Genomic DNA, 15,385 nt, shown 5'->3' on the forward strand with positions numbered 1-15,385 from the left:
AAGAGGCTGTAAATTTAACCCAAACCAATCCCTTATCCTCTAACCAAGTCATTTTTTTTGCCTCAACCTAACCAAACTTTAGCTGTGTATGATCAAAATGGTTTTATTTAACACTGTCATCCTGCCGATAGGATCGTGGGATCACATATCACAAATCTTCAAGTGATGCTTCAAGTAATGCGTCCTGTGCTACCGCTACAGCTACTGGCAGCTACGGGCGCGGTGATGCGAAACGGAGAGGCGACTCTTCGTTCTAAACAACAATGGCAGCTACTGGAGATGTTAGCGTAGATGCTGCAATAGCATCAGTTATATCAGAACTGGAGAGTATTTCTTCATTGAAAGAAGAGCAAAGAACGACACTGAAGACTTTTCTCAATGGAAAAGATGTTTTCGCTCTGCCCCTACTGGCCTCGGCAAGAGTTTGATTGACAGATGTTTCATCCAATCACCTGCCAAGTATTTTTTTTAAAGTGCCTTTACAGTTTCCAATGACGGCTTCTCAGATGGTTCTGTGAAAACAAACCATCTGGTCCATCAGATTAGTTTGTAAGCCAACAACTGGTCTTACAAACCACTTGCCAACATCGTACTAATAATTGTATATTTATGGAAAACCCAACATAAGCCTACAAATGTATCGGTCAGGCTCTTGTTAAAACAGACGGGATGGTTCACAGTATTAAATACAGCATACTGATTGACTTGTTTGTTTGCAGTGTAATGTTAAAATGCAACATGTAATAGAAGTGAACTTTTTGGCGGTGCGGTTTGTTATTCAGGCCTCTCCTCCGAGGGTGTTCCCTGGCTACGAGCTCAGTGTGGGGCCCCTCCACTCTCAAAGACAGATGTTACGGCTGAGCTCGGCCATCCACTCTCACCATAATGAGAACTCCAGGGGCCACGCACACACACACACAAACGTGCACGGACACCATACCTGCCACATGCACACATGAGTACAACCCCAACACAACATGAGAAACAAAAAGTGAAAGACAGGAGTGGTGAGTGAGCCTGGCGTGAATTCATGATTTAATAATGATGTGCTGGTTAGAAAAATGAGTGACCTTCACATACACGCACACACACACACACACACACACGGGCATCCATGTTAACATACAGTGTCTCTAAGTGACAAGATATTCAAATAGAGGGCAGCGGGAGTGAAGGAGAAATGGGGGGGGGGTGGTCGGATAGAAAGGGCTTGAAAGAGTGTGTACGTGTCACCTGCCAACCATTTCTGTGTGTTTAATGAATGAACATAACACGTTAATTATTCACAACCCTATTATTAGTTTCTAGCCGACGATGTCCGAACACGAGCGAGTGTGCACGCATGTGAGGAAGGAGAATAAATCAGGATTAAAATCTGTGTTTTCTGCACAACTTTTCTTGTTTACATTTATGAGTTTACATATATTCATGTATTTCTGTATGTGTGACAGAGAATGCATTAAGGGTTTTATGTAGTACGTGTGTGTGTGTGTGTGTGTGTGTGTGTGTGTGTGTGTGTGTGTGTGTGTGTGTGTGCGTGTGTGTGTGTGTGTGTATGCATGGCAGGATGGTTACGTATGTTATTGTGCATGCTATTGCTCGACTCCCACAGCCTCTGCAGGGTACGTTTGGCCTTATTAAAGCACAGCCGGCCTAATAAAGTCAACAAAAGCTACTCCGAGGGCACAGCTAAAACAGAAGTCAGATTAAAATATTAGCTTTTAAATGTCCTTAACCCAGTGCGTTTCCAAAAGGAGAATCTCCACGGGCTCCTGCAGTAAAAGTGAAAAGAGAAAGAGGGAATGGGAGAGATGGATCCGGAGGGAAGGAGAGAACAGTGTGATAAGACCTGCCTAAGCCCCGCCGTTGGTAATTACCTCCATGCTAATGCTACACCAGGAAATCCCAGCGGGAGCATGGAAGAAGACGAGGACGAAAGATTGAAAGAACATAAAAAAAAGAGGAGCGATTGAATTTGTGATATTATGGGCTGCGAGATTAGACAAAGCCAGACAAGGAAAAGACATGGAAGATGGAGGGAGATAGAACAGAGGATGAACAAGAGGGGATGCAAAGCGATGGGAGGAGCAGGTACACGGTGACCCAGATCTTCCTTCTGGTAACACAGGGGGAGCTGCTACAGCCAGGCTGCTGTCTGCTGCAGGACCACAGCAGAAAGGATGAAGAGATGCAGGACACGGATATGAGCTAAAGCAGCCGCTGCAGTGTGACAGCTGGCCTAAATCACAATAAACACGTGGGTATGTGCAGGTTTGAAAAACAATCAAATTGTGACAAATTGCTAACTACTAGAGCCTGTTGGGCTTGAACAAGAACTGACAGCTACTCTCTCTGTCTCCTCTTTCTACCTGGGGAGGGAGATGGGAGCACCTCTCCCAAAACACACACAGGGACAAATGAGGCCCTGAGCGTCCCGTTAAAAAATTAAACAACCCAGCAGAGAGTTCACGTCCCTCAGGGTTTGACCTAGACGCAGGTAAACACACACACACACACACACACGCTGACGTATACACACACACACACACACACGGTTGGGAATGCAATTACTGAGCTTGCGCAACAGCCACAGGGAACTGGGGTGCACCTTTACAGAGGGGAGAGGAGGAGCTCGCAGTGTGTGTGTGTGTGTGTGTGTGTGTGTGTGTGTGTGTGTGTGTGTGTGTGTGTCAGTGGCCCAGTTACAGCGGAAGTATAAAAATGCTGCAACCCTGACAGGCCTTCTGCACAAAGCTGGTCCCACCTGTTCATTTCCAATGCTTCACCTGTGCGTGTTCGTGTGTGTGTGTGTGTGAACAGTCACTACAAATGTGTTGGATGAAGGACACTATATAACATGGATATATTTCAAGTTTTTGAGCCATCGCCTTTCATAAGTCAAAACACACACGCTTCCCCCACAAACTCATCACAAAGCCGCAGGATTCATGGATCGTTGTGCAGAGATTTCTATAGCAGGTTGAAAATATGACCGAGCAGCCGGTATCTTTGGCCACAACTCAACACACTTCAGACTGTTGGAGCGGTATTTATTTTAGATGGTTTATGCTTCTTGGCTCTGTCGCCCCTGATGCTAGAGAGAGTCATGGACGCACACTCACACATCGGTATTTCATACCCTTAATTAGTGTTTAAAGCTTCTGAAAACTCTGAGTCAAAACTTAAAGGTACCATGTGGACGTTTTTTTGTAAATAAAACAGGTTTACATTCAGTGTTTTTCACCACATTGAGTGTATTCTTGAGGCGTTTCCTTCCTCATAAAACATTCGCCAAACCGATTTTATCAATATTTTAAATCATGCATTGTTTACGTCCATGTTTGCTGGCTTCCAGTCTTCTTCGCTGCCTTTGTTGGTGCATTCTTTGTCCATTAGGCACCAACTCTCAGTCAACAGGATAGGGTGAAACGTGCAACAGGAAGGTGTTTCGCATCACCCAAATTCTTGCTTGTGCATCTGCATCCTTGTCTAAATCAGTCGAAAACGCAGGATACCTTTAACTTTACTCTAAAATATCAAAAATCAATTATTTTATCTCATGCAGGCGCAGAACGTAGGTGGTAGTTGGCCGTCGGCTGTAGTCTTTGCGGTGTGTTTGAGTGCAGCTTTTTGGCAAAGACAAAGGCAACATGAGGCGACGCAACAGGTGGCCTTCATCGCTGCTGGTTCTCTGATGTCTGTTTGGTGTGTCCGGGTCTTAACTCCACACCGCCAGATTTATTTCATTTTCAAACTTCAAATGCTGACTCAAGTGACATTACTTCAGGCAATTTACCAGAATTGCTGTGCCCCCTCTGAAGCCACAAAAAGTCTCGCCCACTTCAAAACAGTGAGAAGAGCACAGCCAAAAATACAAATGAAGAATCATCACGTGAAATAACCAAAACTCATGTAGGAGCCCATCATTCATAGTAAGAAGCTGATTGTTGAAACAGGTTTTCAGGGCCTTTAATCCCATCATACAGTCTTACATCACCATTATGTCTCACTTTGTAAGAGCTAACAGTTAAAACAGTAAAACTGCTTAGCATCATCATTGAAATGCTGCACATTTCCCGGCCACTTTCACCCGTCCATCTGTCACTCATCAATCACCGCTCAGCCTTATCATAGCTGTGACAGGCTGTCAGGTCCCTGGTGTGTTCTCACAGATCTCCGCCCCTCCAATATTCCCTCACACTGGTGTATGCAAATGGCCCGCTCGCACTGAGGCACGAGCTAATGGAAAGACAAAACCGTCCACTAGGTCTGCTTTCAGCACAACCGAGAGCTCCACTGCTGCAGCTTCTAGCTGAGTGTCATTGGTTCATTTCAGGACCAAGGACAGCGCCCAGCCTTCATGTCTGCTCCTGTAGAACTTCTCTTTTGTCTTGTAGTTTTCAAAGTGAGTGTGCGGTAGAATAAAAACAAAACTCTGCCATCAAAACAACATCAGTTATGCAGCTTCCAAAGCCTTTATAGTAATTTAGGATGCTTCAACATAAATTAAATAAACACAGGCTTGATGATACAACGTATTAAGCAAAGATAAATGTTTGGCACTCATTTGTCTTTCTAGAAATACACTCATATTTAGTAAACACGAAAAGAGAGCAGTGGCGGTTTTATAATGGCAGAGATAATGCAGGTAAACAGATATGAGCCAGGCAGACTTTGTCTCCAATCACTACCTATTATAACCACCGCAGAGGGGTGACAGACTTTGTAGCATCTGCTGGCAGGCTGGACTAACGCCAGGGGCGCTGACACTAGTACTGTAACTCACAACAAGCCTCACTAAATAACATGCTTTTATCAGGGCCGACGTATCCGTGGACCTCCTGCTGATGGAGCTTTAATTGGCAAAAAGCCGTAAGTACAATGAGCCTGTGCCACAAGCGGAGAAGATAATGTTGCTATGTGTTTATGTTTCTATGTAAAGAGACCGTATGAAAGCAACAGCATGTGCTTTTTTTTTATCTGTTTGTGTGTGTTTGGGTGTATAGATATAAGCTCTGCCAGCGCCTGTTCAGCCTGTAAGTGGCTAGCATATGGGATGGCAACTGTTGCCTTCATGGGGAAATGGGCGGATTAATTGAAATTGAGCACAGATAGGAAAACAGACACGCAAGTGATGAGCACTTAACGCAATCATTAAGGCAAAATCACACAGGGACGGCTCGTGTAGTGTGTGTGTTTGTGTTGGGCTTTGAGGAGACTGTAGACTAATGAAGAAAATAAAAATTAACACTTGATTAATTTGTGTGTGTGTGCGGGCAGCCCAATACCTGTGGATAATCAGCAGCCTTGCAAACCATTAGCAAATACATGGTGCTAATGGGGTTGTGTGCGTAGACTGACAATGACGAGGGTGTGTTGCTGCTCGCGGTAATGAAACACATAACCGATGCTCATGCAGGGCTGACCTGAATATGGAGGCGCCCCTTAGCAGTGAAATGGCAGCCTTACACCAGCTTCAAACGTATAGCATTGTAATCAAGCAAGAATGAGAATAGAACAAAAACATACAGTATGACATAATAGCCAGAGATTTCAATTAAAAGGTCTAACTGGGATCCAGTTCAGTGTTCAGTCTTAAAGGAATAGTTCAACCATAGAAACAGAATAGGAGTAGAACAGACATTCCCATTCAAACCAATGTAGCAGGATGGTCAGAGCGGCGGCCATTTCTATTTGTACCATTGCCGTTGCAAGGAACGTAGTGGGCTACTTTCCATGGATGTATAAAGAGAATGCTTCTTCAGTTGAGGCAAGTCGCGGACTCAGCAGGGACTCACTCATGCCGGTGAGAGGTGTAATGGTATGTGTCCACAAAGGCGTTTTTGGACGCGAGGGATTGCAACGCTGCATTGGATGTTTGATGGGCTGCCACTGGGCACCTGATTGGACGAATGCTTTCCTTCGTGTTGTTCCCAGCATTCAAATCGGAACCAACATGGCGGCTCGTTTGGAAACTTGTTTCTTGTATATTCCGAAAATACTTCATCGAAATGTGTTTCTGAAAACATTTAGGTGAAAAATGAGAAACAAAGTCACTGAATCTTCATTTTAGTTTAGAGTCCAGATGCGGCGGACCCCCCTAATTTGCTTAAACTAGCCTAGACCTCAACTTTATGCAAATGAGGAGCGGCCAACGTGACGGTTCATTTCTCAAAATGCAAAACTACATTACCAGAATGCATTGCACGGCTGCTTACAAAGACAATGAATGGGAAGCGTGGAAATGACGGATCCTGTGGATACGTACCATAACACAACAGCGGCGGCGTCTTGTGTGTGTGTGTGTAGTCCCGCCATGCCGGTCGTCCCTTTTAGTTACAGACATCGGCTGTGTCTCAATCCAATTCGGCTCCGTTGCAGAGCAGCTTAGTGGCAGAGCAACAAGTGACACACTTAACGGCCCCACTGACGTGTGTTGTCAGACACCATTTTCTTTTGAAGTAATCAAATGACCAGGGTAAACAATGTCTACTCCAATTCTTTTTTTCTGAGTTCAACTTTTTGGGGAAATACGCTTATTCACTGTTTTGCTGAGAGTTAGATGAAAAGATTGATACCACTCTCTGTATGGTAAATACGTAGCCGCAGCCAGCCAATTAGCTTAGCTTAGCATAAAGATTGGAAACAAAGGACAACAGCTAGCATTACTCTGTCCAAAGGTAAGAAAATCCACCTATACCAGCACCTTAAAGCTCACTAATTAACACAATATCTTCTTTGTTTAATATGTAAAACAGACAAAGTGTAAAAACAATACTGTTTCGTTTTAAGAGGGGTCCTGATGGTTACCAAACTGTGAAAGTATTCCTTTAACTCTGTGTTTAATATGCAGGCCAGAGTTTGGTCATGTGCATTGTAGAATATCTTGCAGGTAGACATACTGTATGCCACAAAATTGTTTAGATTGTAAATTAAGTCATAATAGATATTTGTCAGGGCTAATTTAATACACATTTTAGAGCTTTGTGACCAATGAAATACTAGTGTGTGTTTCTGGGATAGACTCCAGCCCTCCGCTAACCTGTACAGGATCAGAACGTGTAGGTATTTTATGAATGGATAGATGATTATTATTTTTTAAAATAGGAAACAGACAACAATAACAATATACACACAGAAGTCACACAAAGTGAATGTCAACAGTGAAAGCAGAGATCGGCCTATAATGTTACTCAGACACTCTTGTTCTGTCTGCATGTCCATTATAAAAGTCTGCACTCCACTCAGAGTGCTCCACTTGTCAACGGTGAAGATTTATGAGTCACGGAGACAAAGATCTGCAACTTTCTCTCTGACCCTCTATCCTCTCACTCGTCCTCTAATTCTCTCCATCGTCTCCCTCTGATCATTTCCTCTGAGGTCAGCCGGACCCAGCTGGTGGAGAGGGACGGGTCAGCCGCTATCTGTCTGGGTAACCCTCATCAGTGTGTGTCTGTGCGTCAGTGTGTGTGTTTCACATATGTGTCATCACCCCGCTCTGAAAAATAGAAGAGAGCCCGCTGGTGAGATTGGACTGGAGGTATAAGTGATTGGTGGAAAACAGGAGCAAATGGATGAGAGGACTGGAGTGGTGGCAGAGCACCCTGGAGAGCTCTTGGCTGTATGTGTGTATAAGTGGTGTCTTTGTCATGTGCTGTAGGCCGTGAGAGCAAATCATCAAAGGAGTCTGACAAGACACTTAAAACGTCTAACAAACTTGATTATCCTGAAGAAGTGGCGACTAAGTGTAGCTCTGTAGTGATGACATACTCAGACATAAGTTAGACAATGTAATATTAGAAAGAATGAATAAACTATACAGCCAAAAAATATGCAGACACCCCTGTATTTTGTAACTGCTGACTAGTGATAACTAGTCACTAGCCATAAAATACACGGTCCTCAATCTTTCAGTGTGGTTCTGTTGTGTTCAGCGCCTTTGCTCAAATTCAGGGAAGTCTTAATGTGAAAGCAAACAGCGATGTTTGAGACAATAAAGTCCCCCTTCCTGTTTCAACATGATGATTCTCCTGTACACGAGGCTAGGTCCATAAAAAGTGTTTTTCACAGTTTGGAAACTGTCTTTAAGGTGCTAAATGCGAGGTTAAGAGCTGTTCTATTGTTTATGCATGGCTCTCAAATTGGCGACAGCGGAGCTAACAGTGATTACAGTGAAAAGGCAACAGTGCTGACAGAGCTAACAGTGTTAACCTGGGGGGGAACCTGATGGTGGGGGGCTACGCTTCCGCAACGGTGCTGTCGGTCGGTACGGTGTTAACAGCTGTAAACGTTGTATGAGAGCAGTGCAGAGCGGCGGCCGTGATTTAGCCACTGGGGCACGCTCACATGCACAAACATGCACGAAAAGCAGCCGGCCCGGCTTTGTCAACAAAGCACAGAGAAGCTCAGATTACAACACACACAGAGGGAGAGAGAGACTTCATTCTCTGCTCAGGTAGACATTACTCCACTATATCTTTACATAGCAAATAGTTGTTTGCTGCTACAGTATATTAATGCTGTGAATATCGTATAGAGCACCTTTAATGTCCAACATCAGTGTTGGGACCTCACCGATTAATGCCCATGGTTTTGAAATCAGATGTTGAACAACAATCACATACGTAGAGTTTAAGTTTCCACATACTTTTGGTCATGTAGTGAGAACATTCATTATCTTCAAATGAATGGTTTAACCTGTAAACAATAACATGCACCCTTGCCCAGCAGCTCATGGTGGCTAATGTTATCTGATATTCTCTAATTTAAAGGTGCAGTGTGTAGGATCTGGCAGCATCTAGTGGTGAGGTTGCAGAATGCAACCAACTGAAACTTCTCCCTTGTGTTAAACGTGTAGGAGAGCTATGGTGGCTGATGTGAAAACGTGAATATCCCTATCTAGAGCCAGTGTTCTGGGCTACTACATGGCGTCCGGCTCCGTGAAGAGGACCCGCTCTGTTTGTAAGGGATAATGTACAGCGATGACTCGGGGTTTTGCATCGCACTGAAGGGTTTATTTCACAACAATGACCCGCTGGCTGTACATTATCCCACTAATTACACGGCTACTTACTTAAGAAATCAATAATTTTACACAAAAACGGTCCGCCAGAGTCCGAGATCAAAAGTGCGTCCATAGCAACGGTCTGTTATACATAGCAACGGTCTGTTATAAAGAAATAACACATCGTAGAACACCGTGATTGACCAATCAGAATCGAGTATTCAAAATAGCTGTGTAATAAGTAGATATAAACGACTCAATTCTAAGGTAATGAAAACACAACAATTCTTATTATCAGGTGATTATACACTAAAGAAATATACCTATTAATATTCTATTCTATTTCTGTCAATAGATCCCACTAAATGCTACACAATGTTCCTTCAAAGATATAAACAATTGTGTAAAAAAATATGATATTTCAACAACTTAATGACTCTTCTCTACTTGTTATACTAAGTTTAGCATTTATTATTATCAAGTCTAACAAAACATCTCTTTTCTCAGTTTTTAAGCTGACAGAGATGATGTCCTTGAAGTTCTCAGTTAAATACTGATTGATTGAAAAATGTATATTTGATCTACAACTCCATGACAACTGGGCATCATGTGATATGATTGAAACATTTAGAGCAGTTGGATCTGTCCTTTTCCTTTCCTTTCTTATTTTGTAAGTTCCTTCCCTTTCCCATCATTTCCTCTCTCTCCAAACACACCTCAAAAAGACACTGGAGATTTAAACTTAATTCCCACTCTGGTTAAATCCTCTCAGTCTCTCTCTCTTCTCTCTCTCTCTCTCACACACACTTTGTAGGGCAAATCAATGAGCCTTGGCTGTCTGAATATCTGCTGCCAAGTATGGTCAGCCGTGAACACTCAAAGACACAAAAAAAAAAGAAAGAAAGAAAAAAAAGCAGGAGTAAGACCAGACACCCACTCACTGCACGGTGCACCCAGTTCAGTCAGCTACTGAACTACATGCTCGCACACACTGTGACTCCGCTCCTCCTCCTCCTCCTTCCTCCTTCTTCCACATCTAAAAAGACAATAGAGACACAAATACAGGAGGTAGAACAAAAAGAGTCAGATATAGAGTAAAGATGGAGGGAGATGTAAGTGTACAGGCCACGCTGGGATGCATCACTACCTTAACATCTGATAATACCTTTCACGGACAAAACTGCTTTTCATTTGTGACTTTGTGTGCAAGTTTAAAAGGAGAAAACGAGCACCCACTCAACACTACTCTACATAATGAGACAGAAAGGAAAGGCTTTATTTCTCATTAGCAATAAAAACAGCATTTGTCCGCTAAAAGCTAAAGTTCAAAATGCTGCAGAGCTTCATTTGGATGTGTAATCACAGGAAACCCTCACCCTTGTTTGGAGACGATAGCTTAAACTTAATCACTCTCTTGCTCTTGGTATCTGATGGCTGTGGAGCTGCGCTGGGATCAGAGGCTGGACGCCACAACCACTAAGCTTTGCTACTTCTCAACTGGCGATGGGCTGCACCGAGATCAGCGAAGCTTCACAGGACAAAGCAAGTGTTTGTTAAAAAAAAGAAATCAGTGATGTTCCTCCGTGTCGCTGAGCCCTGCTTCCCCTTGCCGGCACAGGATTTGTGCCGCATCCTGTGTCACAGCCTCGTTGGAGGATTTATAGAGTGCTCCCATAATGCACTTCCTGTCTCCAAAGGGGGGACATAAATCTACCTCTTTTTTTTTTGTCACCCCCCTTTTTTTATTTGCTAATGGGATCCTCAAATAACCATCCTCTTGGCTTTCTTTATCTCACACCAAAGCACCGGCAGACACACATGCAGAAGCCCTATATAGAAAAACCATAAATTATAAGAGCTGTGTCAAATAATCCTGCAACTTCCCAAGCAGGCCGTCAAACTAGAGCCACAGCAGCCTAAAGCCTGTTACCAAGAGGCATCCTCCAAATAAGTGTTTGCATGTTTACAGACTGTAAAAAAAAAAAAAAAACATATACAGTGTGTTTATCTGGACATAATAAAGCAGCAAAAAGGTTCCACCAACAAAGAGTCACACAGTGGGTAGCGGAATTAAAATACACTGTGCTGGTAATGAGCTATCTAAATTCAGAGTTCATATTGCTTGGAATTACACAAAAGCGGGGCTCCGGGCAGCACTGGCAAAAACTCTATAGCTCTTTCTACTTCGCTGCCAGAAGATTCTCCCTGTCGAGCGGCGACACGGTCGGTCCTGAGGAAATCGTTTGAGCCACAGCATGCATCTGCGAATGCAATAATTCCTTTGTAAACGACATCACCTCCTCGCCCATTTTTGCATACTTCGCGGCTGTCAACACGTTGGCTGCACTCTATCACTCTCACATGCACACACACGCGCACAGAGGGATGTTGGCACTTCCAGCTCTGATTACAGACAACTCTGAAACACATACTAAGTAGATACACACACATTTAGAGCCACACACACACACACACCACGTTAAGTCTGACTGGATGACTGGAGGGTGGCGGTGATTAAAGGAAGTAGCAAGTCCACGCTTTCCTGGAATGAAACGGTGGCTAAACAGAAAATGACAGGAGTAGCAGGCGCTTCAAAGTTATCTGGAAAACAGCTCTGCATGTTGGCGCTCTACGGAGGCGGATCCTTCGCCACACTTGACACAAATGCAGTGTTTCGTTTAATAAAAAAAAGCTGAAATGTAGAAACAGATCCAGGGGTAAGAAAATGGTAAAAATGATTTAGGTTTGTTGATTCTCATGAGCTCTGCTTTTCCTGCCAACTGTGACAGGAAATGGGAAAGGCGGCGAGGGTCAGCGTGGCAACAGATCCCTGAGACAATACGCTCTTATTTTCTCCTGGATTTAACTGCACTGTACGGTGGCCCAAGGGAATCAATTAGAATCATGGTGAGCTTGGTTTTTCCGCCCCCATTGACTTGGCAGTAATTTGTTTACTTCGCAGCCGGGCTCTGGATACAAAAGAAAAAACATCCTTCCTTACAATGCAACTTTCCTGTTATGACCTGCAGTATTACATATATGAAGTTAGCAGGCTAATGAATACGCAACCACAGCACATGATAGACGCCCCACTGTGGCTAATTTGCAAGTAAATCCTAATTTAAATGAAAGTGCATTTGAGGCAAAAGCTTGACCTCTGGGCCTTGAGGTCACGGCCTGCGACAGGTCTACTAGCATATGTTTTCCTTCCTCACACACAAAACAAAGATTGCAGCTTTGCAGCTGAGAGCTGGGAGGCTCTTTCCTGTGTCAAGGAGGATGAGCAGCTTATCACACTCGCGGCGTCTCTCGGCTGCCAGACAAAACTGACAGGTGTCACCTTGTTACTTGGCTGCGTAAAAAAGCCAGCGTCCGTCTACAGGGAGTTGATTAGCACGAACCTGTTGCCGCATTTACCTACGGCACACACGCCGAGCTCACTGGAGGATTGAGCGGTCCCGCTGCAGTGGGGATACTGGTGGGACCTAAAAATAGCTCGACGGTGAAGCAAAGCTGCCAACAGTATGGCACACATTTATGACATCTGTATGTCGTTATTATATATCTGTGGCTTTTGGGGATTATCTGTCACGGGTTGTGGGATTTTAATGAGCTGATTGCAGCTGTGAATTAAATTAGCCTGTTGATAAATCCCACTGACACTCAATTTACATATCATTATGTATACAATGCTATGATTTCAGATGGATTGATCAAAGTTTGGGTACATTTACAGGTAAGAACCTGATAATAACCTCACGTTCCTGTAAGATAAGTCATGTTGCCTGTAGAGGAAGTCACTTTCATAGCAGCACTTGCAGATTGATATGATCAGCTTTGGAAGTGATTTACTCAAGCTTTTAAATGTAGACTTCCCTGTCCAGAAGTGAGATGAATAAATTCATCCAATAAAACAATTATGGGCCATATGTGCACTAATAACACCACAATTTTAACAATATTCTGCCAATTTTTCAAGTTCAAATATGCATAAAAGGCATTCGGAAGATCCCAAATGCTACTTCTTTTGCAGGTTTCTGCACAAAACTGACAGCTTATCTGCTCCACTTTCCTCCTGCCTACCTATCAGTCAACAACAAACCTTAACAGGAAAGATCCATCTCATAACATCTAATGTAAATGTCTCTTCTACATCCAGCAGTTTAACCAAATAATGTTGCAACAAAGGAGAAGAAAAAAGGCTGCAAGTCTCTAAATCAATCCTATAGTGATGCCACATGAGATTAACCCAAAAAGATGCTGATAATAAGGTCAGGGTGAGCTCAGTATTGTGCACTAGAAACACTCTTAATCTCTTATAGGAAAGCTGTAGAAGATAAAACACCCTTAAGTGCTATTAGGGTCTGCACAGTTATACAGTTATTATTCCAAAGAGGAACACTGCAGCAAAGAGCATCAAACACACAGCCATCACTTGTCTGTATCAGATGGACATTTCTCTGCATCCACTGCACACATGCAGCTCTAATAAAGCTGTGCAGCACACACAGATGCAAGTTGCCCTTCACCTACCGTACCTTTGGTGTGAGATGCGCTCAAGCCCAGAGCCACTACAGCCAACACGCCGGCTATTCTCAGCATCTTCTCGGTGGAGATTCAGAAGATGGGAAAAGGAGGAGAGCGACTACACGGAGACTTCTCTCCTCTCCTCTCCTCTCTCTCTCTCGCTCTCTCTTCAGGCAGAGTGGGAACAGTTCACTGGTATGTGGGACAAGCCAGCCAGGCAGCGTGGAGTAGAAGAAGAAGAAGAAGAAGAAGGACACCGGTTATATGCCTGCAACGCACCTCTCGCCGCACCGGAACGCGCGCGTCGCGTCGCAGCGCAGCTTGTGAACGGACGAGGAGCGACTGGAGCGGTTTTGCGCGGAGACGGAGACGGAGACTGGACGGGACTGGAGAGCAGCAGAGCACTCCGGGACCAGACCAGAGCGACGTCACAGGGAAGAGAGAGAGAGAGAAGGATTCAGGCACCCACCCCCCCTCACCCATCCTCCTCCTCTCTCTCTCTCTCTCTCTCCCTCTCTATCTCTCTCTCTCCTCCTCCTCCTCCTCCCATCTCCCATCTCTGGAGCATCACAGCCCACTCCAGCTCACAGCAGCCTGCCACGCTGAGGAGGGATCCGTCATGAAAACAACTGACCATACTGTTTTAATCCACTCCAGAAAGAAAACACTACTGCTGTCATGCATTTACAAAAGCCTAGATCAAACTATTTTAACAAATATATATAAATATATATACTTTAGGGCTGTCAATCGATTAAAACATTTAGGCCTAACAGCACTTAATCGTGTGATGCAAATAATTGCAAATTAATCACACATTTTTTATCTGTTCAAAATGTACCTTAAAGGGACATTTGTCAAGTACTTAATACTCTTATCAACATGGGAGTGTCAAATATGCTGCTTTATGCAAATGTCTGTATATATTTATTATTGGAAAACAATTAACAACACAAAACAATGACAAATATTGTCCAGATGTCACAGGTACTGCATTCAGCATAAAACAATATGCTCAAATCATAACATGGCAAACTGCAGCCCAACAGACAACAACAGCTGTCAGTGTGTCAGTGTGCTGACTTGACTATGACTTGCCCCAAACTGCATGTGATTATCATAAAGTGGGCATGTCTGTAAAGGGGAGACTCGTGGGTACCCATAGAACCCATTTTCATTCACATATCTGGAGGTCAGAGGTCAAGGGACCCCTTTTGAAAATGGCCATGCCAGTTTTTCCTTGCCAAAATTTGCGTGAGTTTGGAGCGTTATTTAACCTGGTACCAATGGATTCCTCATGTTTAGTAGTTTCATATGATGCCAGTATCTTCACAGAGCTTCAAAACTGAGCACACTACGGGGTCAAAATCACAAGTTGCGTTAATGCGTTAAAGAAATAAGTGGCGTTAAAATGAATTGACAGCCCTAGTATACTGATAATAACACTATTTGTGTTACAATGCCATTAACCACTGTTAAGTCACTAAAGAATACTTAGTGCATATAAAATGTAGGAATTCAAAGGCGCTATAATGAGAACAGACACATTGTGTGATTTAAATACTACAGCAGGCTTTTATTTGTTACTTTCCTGAAGATGCAGTTTATCTTCATTATGAAACTGTTTTAATTGTTCATGCAGGCTACGACAGAAATATAATATTATCAGCCCAGTGTAGGACAACCTTGGCACAAGTCTGCACCTCCTGTTGTTATACTTTTAAATTCACCTTTTTCAGTTTCACCAAAAAATATTATTTCTGAATTCCTTGTTACTGCTTGCCTGATATTTTTCTGGACTAAAGGATTTCAGTTCAGCCTAAGGACTTTGTGTTTGAACTAGTAGGAGAAAGA

The 15,385-nt window shown here is 43.5% G+C and overlaps 1 protein-coding gene across 2 annotated transcripts in view; it reads right to left on the reverse strand.

The window, feature by feature from the left end:
- Nucleotides 1-14,006, reverse strand: part of LOC141771235 (calsyntenin-2-like) — a 269,674-nt gene extending 255,668 nt beyond the window's left edge. Inside the window, exon 1 of one of the 2 annotated variants that reach the window (XM_074641282.1) lies at nt 13,543-14,006. In XM_074641282.1, the coding sequence (XP_074497383.1) occupies nt 13,543-13,606 (64 nt within the window). In that variant the 5' untranslated portion in view covers nt 13,607-14,006. The remainder of the gene's footprint in view (nt 1-13,542) is intronic. The other variant, XM_074641281.1, reaches the window with a different exon arrangement.
- Nucleotides 14,007-15,385: the final 1,379 nt, after the last annotated feature.

This window comes from Sebastes fasciatus, chromosome 7 (assembly GCF_043250625.1).
Source record: "Sebastes fasciatus isolate fSebFas1 chromosome 7, fSebFas1.pri, whole genome shotgun sequence".
Lineage (NCBI taxonomy): Eukaryota > Metazoa > Chordata > Actinopteri > Perciformes > Sebastidae > Sebastes > Sebastes fasciatus.